We start from the raw sequence: 14,646 nt of genomic DNA on the forward strand, positions 1-14,646 counted from the left end.
GGACAGGGTTGATGTTTCCTTACCTTGCCCTTGGAAATAGCTTTGCAAGCTATCTTTATAATCAAGTTAGACCAGAAGCAGTTCAGGACTTGAATTAGCAACAGCAACAAGTTGAAAACCCACCAGGATGGGTAGGGTCCAACAATTTCCCAGCTTTCAAACAATGTTGTGTTTAATACCCTATAGGAAAGAAGAAGCAAATAGTCATCAAACACAGTCCAGGTAACTTTGATATCAGTGGTGATCGTGATACAACTTATCTAGCAAATATCCTCCAACAGTCGTGTCCCTAGAGCACTGCTTCTTCAAGTGAGGCCCATGGGTCACTGGAAGACTGTGGGGGTCCCTAAGTCTAGCTGCTTAAAAGTAGCAATGTTTATAACATAACACAATCCATACTTTTGGTTTTGGCATGAATGATTCAGTTATATTACTGCTCAGTAGAATTTCATCAAGGGCAACATGGCATAGTAGGTGTTCAAGTCAGATGTCAGACTTGGGTTCAAATTCTGACACATCCTAACTATGTGACTGGGGCAAGTCACTTAGCCTATTAGTGGCTAGGGCAATTCTCTTGGACCAGAAGTTATAGACAAGCTGTTGATCCGTGTTGTTGAAGGGAACTCACCAATGAAATCATACCAGTAAAATCTCATTGATAAAATTATAGGCTCAACTCAAAACTTTTTTTTCATTAAACACAGCATTATTCTTCTCATTACTTCTTTTTTAAAATAGCATTTTATTTAATTTTTCCAATTACATGTAAAGATAGTTTTCAACATTTATTTTTGTAAGATTTTGAGTTCCAAATTTTTCTCCCTCCCTCTCTTCCCACTCCCCTCTCAAAGCCAGCAAGCAATGATATAGGTTATACATTACAATCATGTTAAGCATATTTCCACCTTAGTCATGTTGTGAGAGAAGAATAAGAACAAAAGAAAAAACACAAGAAAGAAGAAACAACCAAACAAAAATGAAAATAGTATGCTTCAATCTGTATTCAGACTCCATAGTTCTTTTTCTGGATATGGAGAGCATTTTCCATCATGAGTCTTTTGGCATTATCTTAAATCATTGTATTGCTGAAAAGAGCTAAGTCTATCACAGTTGATCATCACACAATGTTGTTGATACTGTGTACAAAGTTCTCTTGGTTCTGCTCATTTCAGTCAGCATCAGTCCACTTAAGTCTTTCTAGGTTTTTCTTAAATCTGCCTGCTCATCATTTTTGAGAGCACACTAGTATTCCATTACATTCATATACTGCAACTTGTTTAGTCATTCCCCAATTGATGGGCATCCCTTCAATTTCCAATTCTTTGTCACCATGAAAAGAGTTGTTATAAATATTTTTGTACATGTGGGTCCTTTCCCCTTTTCTATGATCTCTTTGGGATATATAGTGGTATTGCTAATAGTGGTATTGCTGGGTCAAAGGGTATGCACAGTGTCTTTTGGGCATGGTTCCAAATTGGTCTCCAGATGGTGGGATCAGTTCACAACTCCACCAACAGTACATTAGCATTCCAATTTTCCCTCATCTTCTCCAACATTTATCATTTTCCCTCATTAGTTCCAATGACCATTTTCTGTGGTTTCAAGTAAAGGCAGCATCATGTTATGGAAGGAGCACTTAGCTAGAATCAGGAGACACTAACTAGCAACCTCCAGAAAGTAACTCCCTGTCTGGGTTTCCGCTTCTTTAATTATGCAATGATGGAGTTGGATTAGGTAATCAGAATCCTAGATCTAAGCAAGGGCCTCAGAGGACAAGGCTTCTTCTGTTACCGATGAAGAAACATGAGACCCAGGGAGGTTAAGTGGTTTGTCTAATGCTGCATGGGTAGTGTCAGAGGTAGGATTTGAAGTTGGGGTCTGTGATCTCAGTGTCAATGTTCTTTTCTAAGGTTCTTTCCAACTCTAGGATTCTATAGTTTTTGGTAGGTGGATTAGGTGGCCGAAGGGAATTTTGCCCTATTAAAAGTGGTCTATGTAATGAAAAGATTTGAGAACCTCTGTGCTAATTTAGGAGAAAAAAAAAAAGACCTGCATGAGAGGAGGCTCGAATTCAACTGTCTTTATTTTGAAGGTAGGGCAAAGGGCAGGGAAAGATAAAAAGTAGCAAGAAGAGAAGAAAGGCTTTTTTCCCCCTCATTTTCCTCAGTTCCAGTAATGAGCTAAATCATCAAAGGATACTTGTTTAGGTTATTTGTTATTTGTGTGTTATAACAAACATTTCTTTTTTCATCTCTTTTTCTGGAGGTGTAGTGCAGACCACTATGCCCTGTGTTCTGCTGGGTTATTTCTTTTTTATTTTTTTCTTCGAAAATGCACACCTTTTTATTTTAGTTTGCTTTTTCTAACAGCAATATAGAAGCAAGTAATCATAAAAAGTACAATTAGAAATTGTCCGTCATCTATGCAATAGCACTTGGTATTGCTGGGAGATACATGGGAGGAGATCCAAAATTGGAGAAGACCTTTGTCAGGATAGCTCAGGGTCTCTAGGCCACTGAGATTGGCTACTATAGGCATGAAGCCATTAGACAATGTTACTTAGACACAAAAGAATGTCTGCGGAATGTCACACCTAAGGGATGCTTAACACAAGAAGAGATGGACAGATTAAGGAAACAATGGAAGATAGAGACATATATACACATTGGGCCAGATACCTACCCTTTATAAATCTGGTGACTCCACTGGCCAAGGTGGGTAAGGCCTACCTTGAATATTTGTGTTGCAGGAGGTTGGGGAGGGGAAAGGAAGTGGAGCTTATCTGTGTAACAATTTGCCTGAGGCAGGACCAATTCACAAAGTAACTCTCAACACAAAACCAGGACTGAAATAGGAATTGTAATGGGAATGCTCCACTATCTGAAATGAATCACTCCTGGAAAATGGAGACCATTGGGAAGCCTACAGTCACCTCAGAAACTGCTGTCTTTCTCTGAAGTCTTCTAGGCACTTGTCCCTTGATTGTAGGTATTTATATACTTGTCTCTCCTACTAGACCATAAACTCTTGGGGGAGGGGCATCCATATTATATTTATCACTGCTGGGTTGTTTCTGAAGATGTACACGTAGGCCAAAAACTAACCCCACTACTGCCTATACGTGTGTCTTGCTGTCACACAGAAGAAATGGTCACGACATCAATTACTCTTCCTCTGGGTAATAACAGTGGCAAACTGGGCTTGTGTGATGAGCACAGCAGGGCATAATGAGTGCTCCCAAAATCTCTTTCCTCATTGAGTTCTGCTTCAGAGCCCTGTGCTTATTTTGAATTTCAGAGACGATTTGGATTTTTTTTTCATTTAATAAAAAAAGAAGGTTCTGCAGAAATAGGAGTTCTGGCTGGACAATGCTATTTATTACAAAAGAGGTTTCATTAGATAACAGTACAAGCACATGCCATGGGGATAACAAGGGTACCATACCATATATACCCTGCCACACTAACACTTTCACACTAATGTAGAGTTAGAACATTTGCCAAGTCAGGGGTGACAAGGGGCTCATACTAAGTTCTGAAATGCTGCATCAGAATTCAATAGCCATGCTATAACAGGCTCTAGCACCTCTGTGATACTGTTCAAAGGTAATAGGATTTCTTTGAAAATTGACTTGGCTGCTTCCTGATACACTTGGGAAACTATTAGGGCACCAAAGGATCTATCTCAGTGAGAGGCTAGAAATGAAAAATAACCACAAGATATTGAGAATTTGGCTTGAGAGAAATATCGCCCTACTATCTGATCTCAGAAAAACCAATGAACTCTAGAAATGAAGTGAGAAAGAGAAACCAAAATAGAGATCACCAAAGAGTACAGCATATTAGCCATTTATAATAGATGTCAATTGAAGCTTTTTTGCTCCTTTTCCAGAGGGTTGAAAAGGCACTGATTGATCTCTGGAAAAAATAATCAATAGGAATAAATCAACAAACATTTCTTCTTTTTTTTTTTTTTTTTTTTGGCAGGGCAATGAGGGTTAAGTGACTTGCCCAGGGTCACACAGCTAATAAGTATCAAGTGTCTGAGGTCAGATTTGAACTCAGGTCCTCCTGAATCCAGGGTTGGTGCTTTATGTACTGTACCACCTATCTGCTCCTCATTAAACATTTATTAAGTACCTGCTGAGTCTAAGGCTTGTGCCATGTGCAATATTGTGTCAAAGTACTTCAGTCCTTTTCATGTAGTTGTCAAGCAAATAAGAACTAAGTAATAACTGAACTAGAGAGATTATTTTAGCTGAAAATTTGTGTTCAATCCATATTTAAAAAAAATTAAAATCAATAGGAATTTATTCCTTGGGCACCTACTGTGTATCAGTTATAAAACTTGTCACTGGGGATAAAATGCAATAAATGAAGACTCTCTAACTTTGAGGAATGTACATTCAAATGATGTAGACAGCAAGGATGTATATCACAACATATAAAATATAAACTAACACAAAGCAGTTAAATATCAGGTGGTTTGAAGGGGAGGACATTAATAGGTGAGGGGAATCGGGAAAAGGGGAGTTTGGATGGCATCTTGAAGGAAGAGAAGCATTTTATGGGGCAAAAGTAAGAAGGGAGGGAATTCCAGGCTTGTGGGACAGTCAAGTCAACAAGTATTTCTTAAGGTCCTGCTAAGTTCCAATAACTATTCTTAGTAGTAGAGTTACAAAGAAAGTTAAGAGAGAGAGAGAGAGAGAGAGAGAGAGAGAGAGAGAGAGAGAGAGAGAGAGAGAGAGAGTGAGAGAGAGAGAGAGATATCCTTGTTCTCCAGGACCTCAGAGTATAATGGGAAAGATAACATGCAAAACAGTGATGTGCAAACAAGAAGGCTAAATACGTACAAAAGTGACAGGTACGGATGGGCTTAAAAGCCACACAAAAAGCCACAAACGAGGTTTTATATTTGATCCTAGAGGTAATAGGGAGCCACATGACTCTGACCTGGGCCCTTTTCTTCTTTACTATTTCACTTGATTTTATTGGCTTCCATGGATTCAATTATCTTCTCTATGCTGAGGATTCTCAAATCTGTTTATCTAGTCCTTATCATTTAGCTGACCTCCAGTCTTACATTTCCAACTGGATACCTTGACTTGGATGTCCTATAGACTCTTTTACGGGGCCATGAGGGTTAAGTGACTTGCCCAGGGTCACACAGCTAGTAGGTGTCAAGTGTCTGAGGCCGGATTTGAACTCAGGTCCTCCTGAATCCAGGGATGGTGCTTTATCCACTGCGCCATCTAGCTGCCCCCATCCTATAGACTCTTAAGCTCAACATGTCTAAAACTGAACTCATTCTCTCTCCCTCTGAATCCTCCCCTCTTCCTAAATCTCCTATTACTGTTGAGGATACCACTATCCTCCCAGTCCCCTAGACTTGCAACCAAATTGTTACCTTCAACTTGCCATGCTCATTCCTCAAATCTAATCTTTTTCCAAAGACTGTTGATTTTTACCTTTGCAACATTTTTCTTAATATATCCCCTTCTTTCTTCTGACACTACCACAGTGAGGGATGGATGGGAGTAGGGAAATACTTGAGGTAGGCCAACCAGTAGCCAGTTGTAATACTCCTGGTATAAGGTGATGAAGACCAACACCAGGCTCATGGTAGTATCAGAGGAGAGAAGGAGTCATATTTGAGAGATATTGTGAAGATAGAAGGGACAACTAGGTAGCTCAGTGGATAGAGTGCTGGGCCTGGAGTCCGAAAGACTCATCTTCCTGAGTTCAAATCTGGCCTTAGACACTTACTAGCTGTACGAGTAATTTAATCCTGTTTGCTTCAGTTTCCTCATCTGTCAAATGAGCTGGGGAAAGAAATAGTAAACCACTCCACTCTCTTTGCCAAGAAAACCCCAAAATGGAGTCACAGAGTTGGACATGACTGAATAGCAGCAACAACAACAAAGACAGAATTAACAAAACTTCAATTGAGGTGGGCGGAGACTGTGGTGTTAAGGATGATGCCTAGGTTTTGATTCTGGGTGACTAGGAGGCAGGTTGGGTTTAGGAAGAAGTTGGGAGGAAAGAAGAGTTTAGTTTCAGACAGGTTGAGTTTAAGATGTGTATAGAACATCCAATTCAGGATGTCTAAGAGGCAGTTGGACATGATAGATTGAGGGGTCAGGAGATAGGTTAGGGCTAGACGAATAGACGTGAAAATAATTTGCATAGAGATAATTGAATCATGGGACAGGTGGTACACAGGTATGGAGAATGACAGACATCACAGTACAAACACTGGCCAAATGACATCTGCCAATGCCTGACAGAAGAGGTGGAGAGGTATGTGGAACTAGAGAGCACCACTATAGTATCATTTGTGTTCTTTTAATTAGCAGCATCTAACCACTAGATGGCATATTTGGCATACTGAAAATCGAATGTTTCATTTTTATCTGTCTTCTGCACCATGCTGTTGGTGTGGGTCTCACAACTTGACTCAGTATTGCAGAATAATTCTGACTGGACCTTGTCTTCTGAGACTAAGGCACTGGATTTGACAGGTTTTGTGTACCCCATTCTAAGAATTCTTTCATCAAATAAATGAACTAGCCTTTTTTTTTTTTTGTCCTAAGCTTCATACATGGCTGTAATTAAAAGTAGTAGAAGCCGTAAACATATATTGAAAAGAAGAAAAGATTTAATTATTATTCATTTTGGAGCATAAAGAATCCCTGGCAATCATGAGTCATTGAATTCTAATAACTTAACTTAGGAGAGTAATTTTAATAGGCCCTTAACAAAATGTAAAGACTCTACTTGAACTGTATCTTACAATTCTCCTATGGTTCTTTCTTACTTTTTAATGATCCCTTGTGCTAAATTGGATTATCTCATAAATATTATACAAGGCAAGGTGGAAAATGGATGCATTCAGGAAGGAGAGAGGGGTTTATGATCTGTTTTACAAGCAACAGAATAGAAAAGACAGATGAGCCTTACTTTAATAAGCCCCTTATGGACTTGAGGAACAATGGGATTTGGGATTCCCCTATGTGAATTACAGTAACCCACACTCTATCTACTTCCTGTGGTCTATTTCAAACCTCAGTATAAAAGGATTTCTGTAGTCACCACATTCAGCAAAGCTCTAACTTACTTATTTACTTGAAGTAAATTCTGTTTTCTAACAAAAATTTTTAATGAACATCAGACACATCACATTGGTCTTTTTGGATCACATTTCTCATAGTAAATTCTTATATATCTTACATTAGTCTCCAAACTTAATAGCTGGTCTCATAGCATAATGATGTCTGAAACATTAAGGATGACAGAGAGAAGAAGATATGTGTGGGTTTTTAAAAAATTCCTGAAGCAATCTCATTGTACAAATGAGTCATGTGGTTAGACACAAGATAAGGAAGGGATTCATCACCAGATAAGAAAGTGTCAAAGCTTAGGGTTGTTTTTTTCTCTGATTTTATCTGCATAAAACCATGCTAATGGATACTAGCTTATCAGGTATGAAAAAAAGAAAAGCAATATTCTTTTCCCAGGTGCCACATAAAATTAGTGTCCTTGCCTTGAGATCTTCTGCCTGACGGCAGAAAGCCTTTTTTTTGGAGGTGTCTGGGGTAAGGGTGGGAGGAGGTGTGCCAAGGTCACTCAGGGTCATATATAGGATCATAAACTTCTGCTTGAGATAAGTGAGAAATAAAAAAAAAAAAAGGGACTTCCATGGTGGATATGAGTCAGTGTGGATTGTCATTGGTCTTACAACTAGGGTATTCTCTAAAAGCTGACTCAGAGCTGTGGCTCAGTATGAGAATCAAATGGATACTTCCAATGTACCATTTTCAACTGTAGCTTGCTCATGGCGTATGCACTGCCACACCAGCAAAACGCTGGCTTTCCTTAAAGACAATCAGCAACCTACCGATGCTTTGGATGTAAATGCATCTCAAATTTGCTTCACTAAACAGCAGCTGTATCAAAATGCTGGCATTCCAAACCTGTACTTAGGAGGGGGGGAAAGGCTACTGAAGCATTGCAGGGAGAGTTTCTAGGGTTTCCTAGAACAGTGAGTAACAGCCTGGATCTGAAGTAATGTCTACTTGACAGTTTCCACCCATTTTGTGCTATTTAGACTTTATTTCCCCCAAGATTTGCTCTTTTCTAAAATATTTGTCATTTGTTTCAAAGACAAGCACAACTCAGAATTCTTCTGATGTTTGGGATGTGATGGCAGGTACCCCCATTCTGGGAGGTCACAGTGTGCCCCATGGCTCCCAGGTGGGCATTTCTCCTTACACAAACACCAGTGTAGCCCGGTGCACACTCTCCAGTCCGAGGGTCACAGGTGGCACCATTGTGACACTGACAGGGAAGCTGACAGGGAAGCTTGCCATGGGTCCCTAGCTCTTAGTCTGATGGTTTAAAGCAGGGTTTCTTAAATTGGGATCCGTGAACTTTAAGAAAAAAGTTTTAATATAATTACTTTATTTTGTAATCCTCTGTATTTTATTTAAGGTATTAAAAAGCATTATTCTGAGAAAGGGTCCAGAGGCTTCAGACTCTGAAAAGGGTCCATGAAAAATGGTGAAGAACATCTGGTGTATAGGAGAAACAGAATATTGTTACAGCAGAAACACAGAAACAACAATATTGTAATGATGATCAACTATGAAAGATTCTGATTAAGATAATCATTGAAGATAATTCCAAAGGACCCATGAGGAAAAGTGCCATGTATCTCCAGGGAGAAAACCAAAACTCCAAGTACAGATTAAAACATACTTTTTTCTACTTTACTTTTTCTTGCCTTTTTTTTTTTTTGCTGCATGGCTAATATGGAAATATATTTTACATGTCTTCACATTTATAATTGATATCATATTGCTTGCCTTCTCGATGGGAGGGGGTGGATGCAGAGGGAAGGAGAGAATTCAGACATCAAAATTTTAAAATTTTTAAAAAGAATGTTTAAACTAAATAATGTAAAGAAAAGACTACTTGGTTTAAAGTGATAAATATTGTATAAGGTGCAAAATGTATATGGTGCATGTACATCTTACATAACTTAGCTGTACTCTCATTCATGAAAGAAGATTGTAATAGTAACAGATGAGAAATTTCCTAATTGAGCCTAAGAAAGGTTACATGACTTGCCCAGGGTCACACATGATCTAACAAAAGTCTTCCCTATTCTAAGCCCAGCACTGTGCCACCTAGCAGCCCAGATTGAGGTCTCCTTGTTAGTGATACCCCATGTTTGCTACCCAGACTCCTTTCCTAGGTTGTTGACCTCTTGCTTTGACCAAAAACCCTTTGGATTTATGTGTGCCTGCTCCCTTCCTACCTGCTTGGTTTGGGGTCCCACTGTCTTGTTCTGACTTATGATACTTATATGTGTCCTGACTGCAGATCAGTCCTGGCTCCATTTTGGATACTGGGCCCCGGCTTTTCTTTCAGTGCCCTGCCCTGTTTCTGTAAGTCCCAGCTTCCTCCATGTCCTCATACTCTTTCTTAGCTCAGACCACTGTCCAGCCACAGACAATGAAAAGTTGACTGTCCACATGACAGAACATCCACAGAAGAAGGATTCTATTTTGTACCACGTCCCCTGGGATTCTGTCTTGGGAGTACGCTTAATCTTTGGCTTCTTTGCTGCTGTAGTAGGTTGGGGGCATTTCTATTTTCCCATAGAAGCTTAAATGGCAACTTCTGTGTGGGAAAGGTTCTCATTAAACACAAATTCAGGCCAAAGGAGTGTGCAGTGATGGTGGCTAAATGGCTATTCTATTGATTAGAGCTGACAAGAGTGATGCAATCTACCCATGTGATAGATAAATGAGGCTCTGCCTCTGCTCTTGGAGATGGAACTAAGGGAGTGCTACCATCTTTGTGCTTATCCACCATTATTTATATTTCAAAATGAAAGACAGAATGCAGCGAGAAAGGAATGGGAAAACGGATCAACAAAACATATCACCAACTAGCCTGCAGACAACTCAGTCGTCAGTACTTCATGAGACCACAGAGACCTAAAAAACTGTCTCTTTCTGTGAAGCACATTTTTCTGCCAATTCCAAAGCCAATTTAGAAAATCGCGACCTTTCAATACCCCCTCTCCCATCTACCTCGTTTTCTTTGGGCAGGAGTACTCATATGCGACCAGAAAGATGAGTCCCTTTTGATAAAAATCACTAGACAAGACTCTGATGCTGTCCTGCCTTGGGGAGAATCTTCTCACTGCTGAAATATGTCTACCAGCACATTTCTTTCTTTGCTCAAAGGAGCATGAAGAGAGGCAGCATTGATTTATGATTCTTGCATGAGTCCGGATGTTGGTAATTCAAGAGTTCTAACCCCAGCACCAGCTTTACCAGACTCTCTCTGACTGCCTTTGGGGAAAGCCACCTAGCCGATCAGGTTGTCACTTGTCTCAGCTGCAAAGAGGAGATAATGATGCTTCCATGGCTGAGAGGTGGTGTGCAGATGATGAAGGCTATGTGAATGTCAGTGCTATACAACAGCCCCAAAGGAAAGGTTCACAGACATATATGGATTGCTACAGTTTGAAGGATCTATTCCTTTTTAAAATTTTTTTTATATAAGATTTTCTTGTTTTTAAATTTTTTTTACATTATCACAGTTTTCCTCAATATCCTATTTCCTTCCCCTCTTAAAGAGTCATCTTATATAAACATATAGTATTTTTAAAGACAAAAAAAGAGAAAAATCAGCGCAATTGATCAATATGTTGCAAAAGTTTGAAAATGTGCATTGTACATTGTAACCATGAAGGGTTGGGTTGAGGGTATCCTCTCTTCATTCAAGGTATGTTTGAACTTTACTACATTCATTTTTATTATTTTTATTTTTTTGCAGGGCAATGAGGGTTAAGTGACTTGCCCAGGGTCGCACAGCTAGTAAGTGTAAAGTGTCTGAGGCCGGATTTGAACTCAGGTCCTCTTGAATCCAGGGCCGATGCTCTATCCACTGCGCCACCTTGCTGCCCGCTTCTTTGATTCTTAATGACAGCAGAACCCGTACGACAATTTTGGGTTTGTGGGGCAGAATGGATCCTATGTGATGGGTTAGCTTATATTATTTTAAGCTTCTATTATATGTAGTTCTGTTTGAAGGAATGCAATATGATTTATAGAATTTCCAAATATATAATCATCAGCCATGTTATCTTGAGACTGGACTGTACTAATCCCCCACACCTATAATAGCTGTTCTTCCATTTCTGTTTTGATTCAAATATTCCCAGAACTCAAATTTCAATTTTGCTTCAGAAACAATTCATTGGAGATTTTACTTGTTAAAGGAATAAGCAATTTGCTGTGAAATTGACTTTTAATCATGGCAAAATGGACTGCACTTACGTTTACCCCCATTTACATTTTTTAAAAGATCGTCAACATCAGAAAGCTGCTACAACTTACTAGACAATCTTTCCCTCTGCCTATCCTTGTTTTTACAAGTCATTTCACAACAGTATTTAGGGCAGGGATTAGAAATCTTTTTGTGTATGTCATGGACCCTTTTGTCAGTCTGATGAAAACCATGGACCCCCCTTCTTGGAATAATGTTTTTAAATTTATAAAATAAATTCATAGGATTACAAAGGAAACCCAATTGTATTGAAATGGAGTTATCAAAATATGTAAAAAACAAGTACATGGTCCCTGAGTGAAGAACTCCTGAGTTTGTGTCTTTCTGAATGTTTACCAAACTTTCTCATCTCCTATTGCTTATTGCAGAAATATACAGATCATCGTGCCAGAGATTTTAAGCCAGAAGCCAACTTCCTCATTTTATAGATGAGGAAACTGAGGGTCAGAGATGTTAAGTGATTTTCCTAAAGTCACACAGGTGGCAAGGCTAGAATTCAAATGAAGGTCCTCTGACTACAAATTCAACACTCTTTATACACTTGTGTAAACAATTTTCTTTTGTATAGTTGTTTGCATATGTATATATGTACACATATACATATGTGTTGCACACATGCTTATTTCCTGCTTTCTTCGTGTTATTTTACATCTTTCTATATTTCTTTAGGGGCAGCTAGGTGGCACAGTGGATAGTACACTGGACCTGGAGTCAGGAAGACTCATCTTCCTGAGTTCAAATCTGGCCTCAGTCACTTACTAGCTATGTGACCTTGGGCAAGTCACTTCACCCTTTTTGCCTCAGTTTCCTCATCCATCAAATAAGTTAGAGAAGGAACTAGAAAACCACTCCAGTATCTTTGCCAAGAAAACTCCAAACGGGGTCATGAAAAGTCAGACACAACAAAAATGACCGAACAATAATATTTCTTTAAATTCTGCATATCTGGCTTTCTTAGTTGCATTATATGAATGCCTAAACTAACAATGGTTATTTGAAGTCATAACCCTTGTCCCCTCTGCAGCCTTTAACACTGTTGATCACTCTGTCCACTTTTGGATGTTGTCTCCTCCCTTAGTTTCAGAGATGCCACAGTCTCCCGGTTCTCTTCTTACCTCTCTAGTCAGTCTTTATTTCCTTCACTGAGTTCTTATTCCCTTCTTAGCCTTAGTTGATGCTGGTGACAGCCCAAGGTTGTCCTCTGCCCTCTTTTCTCTTTATCTGCCCTCACTCCTGGACAATATCATTCACTTCCAAGGACTCAACTACTGCCTCTGTGATGGTGATTCCCATCCCTACATCTTCCTCCAAACTCCAGAATCACGTCTCCACAGCTGGATATTCCCCAGTAGCTCAAACTTAACACATTTCAGGCTGAATTCATTCACTCCCTTCCCCCTTAAACCTATCCCTTCTCCTAACTTTATGACTTCTTCCAGTGGCAGCACTATTCACCTTGCCTGCCATGTTTCTAACCTTGTAGTTATCTTTGATTCTTTCCTCCTCATCTAATTTGTTATCAGATGAAATTCTGGAAATATTGCTGCCTTCCACAACCTACCAAGATCTCTGCAATATCTCTGAATCCATCCCCTCCCTTCTCTAATCTCCCAGAAATTATCCTAGTATAGGCTCTCATTTTGATTCACCTAGATGGATAGTGGCAAACTTAATTAGAAACAGGGCTACTGATCTGTACATAAGGATCCTTGCAGGTTGCATATTGACTTAGTTTTAAAATGTAATATTATCTATATTTTATTGCATTTTTATTAAATATTTCCCAATTACATTTTAATCTGGTTTGGGTCTCTTTCAGGAATGTTGTGGGCCATTATGTGGCTGTCCCTACCTAAACTATTACCAAAGACTCTTTTTTAGAAATTAAAAACATTTTTGTAAGTTCTTAATAAATGCTTTTAAGAAATTTAAATTGTATTTAAAATTTTTTTCTAATTACATGTAAAGATATATTTTGAGTTTCAAATTTTTCTCCCCCGTCCCCCTCCCAAAGTCAGCAAGCAATCTGATATAGGTTATACATTACAATCATGCTAAACATATTTCCACATTAGTCATGTTTCTATAGACTCTTTATAAAATTTCCAACTTCTACTTTCTCTCTTCTACAATCCATACTTTATACTATTGCCAGAATCTTCTCTCTGGTATATAGGTCTTATCATGCCAGCTCTCTTTTTAAAAGACCTTGTTGCCCCCTAAATTAAACTCAGAATTACTCGCCCACCATTCAAAGCCATATAGAAACGCACACCACCCTCCATTTCCAGTCTCATTTCAACTCACTCCCCCCCTCCAACCATACACTTGGGCTAAACTCAGTCTCCCAAACATGCACTGCATCCTGGGCCTCTGGTGCCTCTGTTTAGGCTGTTTCCTCTATTCGGAACGCCCTCCTATGCCCATCTTTACCTGCCAAATTCTGACATATTCTTTGCAGTGAGAACACTATGTCCTTCAGGAAACCTTCTCAGATCCCTTAAGTTGGCCACAGCCTTGCCCTCCAATTACATACATCACTTTGTTTTGTAAATATCAAAAGGACTTGTCATGTGATATTGTAATATTACAGCTCTCAGTGTAGTTGTATGTTATTCAGTAGATATTTTGTTAGGCACCTACTGGGACACAGTACTAAGTGCTGGGATACAAAGGCAGGCTGAGGATAGGAAATGCAATGTAAAAATGGGTAAATAAACCTAGGGGAGTAAAATAAGGTAGAAAGCACTAAGAACTAAGAACTGGGGGAAGGATTAGGGGAGGCTTCCCAGAGGAGTTGGCACCTGAACAAACCTTTGAAGGACAATAATGGGAGATAGAATGGCAACTACAGTGAACAGTCTACTTGGATGTGATTTTGAATGAGTGGAGTAATATGAACTAAGTCAGAAAATGTAGCTTGAAGCCATACTGTGCAGGGCTTTAAATGCTAGGCTGAGGGGACTATATTTTTCTTAAGGCAACACATAAGGAGCCACTAACACTTTTTTTCACCAGGGAGGATAACACAGTCAGTCTTGTGCCTTAGGAAGATCATTTTAGCCATTCTGTGAAGGACAGATCAGAGAAAAGAAAGCCTGGATTTTCCAATAGGTAGATTCATTCATCTTTAAATTAATCAATTAATAAACATCTATTAATCACTCACTATGTGTCAGGCACTGTGTGAAGTGCTGAGGATACAAAAAGAGGCAAAAGACAGTCCCTGCCTTCAAGGAGTTTACAATTCAATGGAGACAATATATAAACAATGATATCCAAA

The 14,646-nt window shown here is 39.2% G+C and overlaps 1 protein-coding gene across 2 annotated transcripts in view; it reads right to left on the bottom strand.

Annotated features, from left to right (window-relative positions):
* The window catches only part of CERS6 (ceramide synthase 6), a 317,556-nt gene that overhangs the window by 8,597 nt on the left and 294,313 nt on the right, over window positions 1-14,646 (bottom strand). For both annotated transcript variants that reach the window (XM_043995602.1, XM_043995601.1), the window contains exon 9: window positions 24-180. In XM_043995602.1, the coding sequence (XP_043851537.1) occupies window positions 24-180 (157 nt within the window). The remainder of the gene's footprint in view (window positions 1-23; window positions 181-14,646) is intronic.

The sequence above is a fragment of the Dromiciops gliroides genome, chromosome 3 (assembly GCF_019393635.1).
Source record: "Dromiciops gliroides isolate mDroGli1 chromosome 3, mDroGli1.pri, whole genome shotgun sequence".
Taxonomy (NCBI): domain Eukaryota; kingdom Metazoa; phylum Chordata; class Mammalia; order Microbiotheria; family Microbiotheriidae; genus Dromiciops; species Dromiciops gliroides.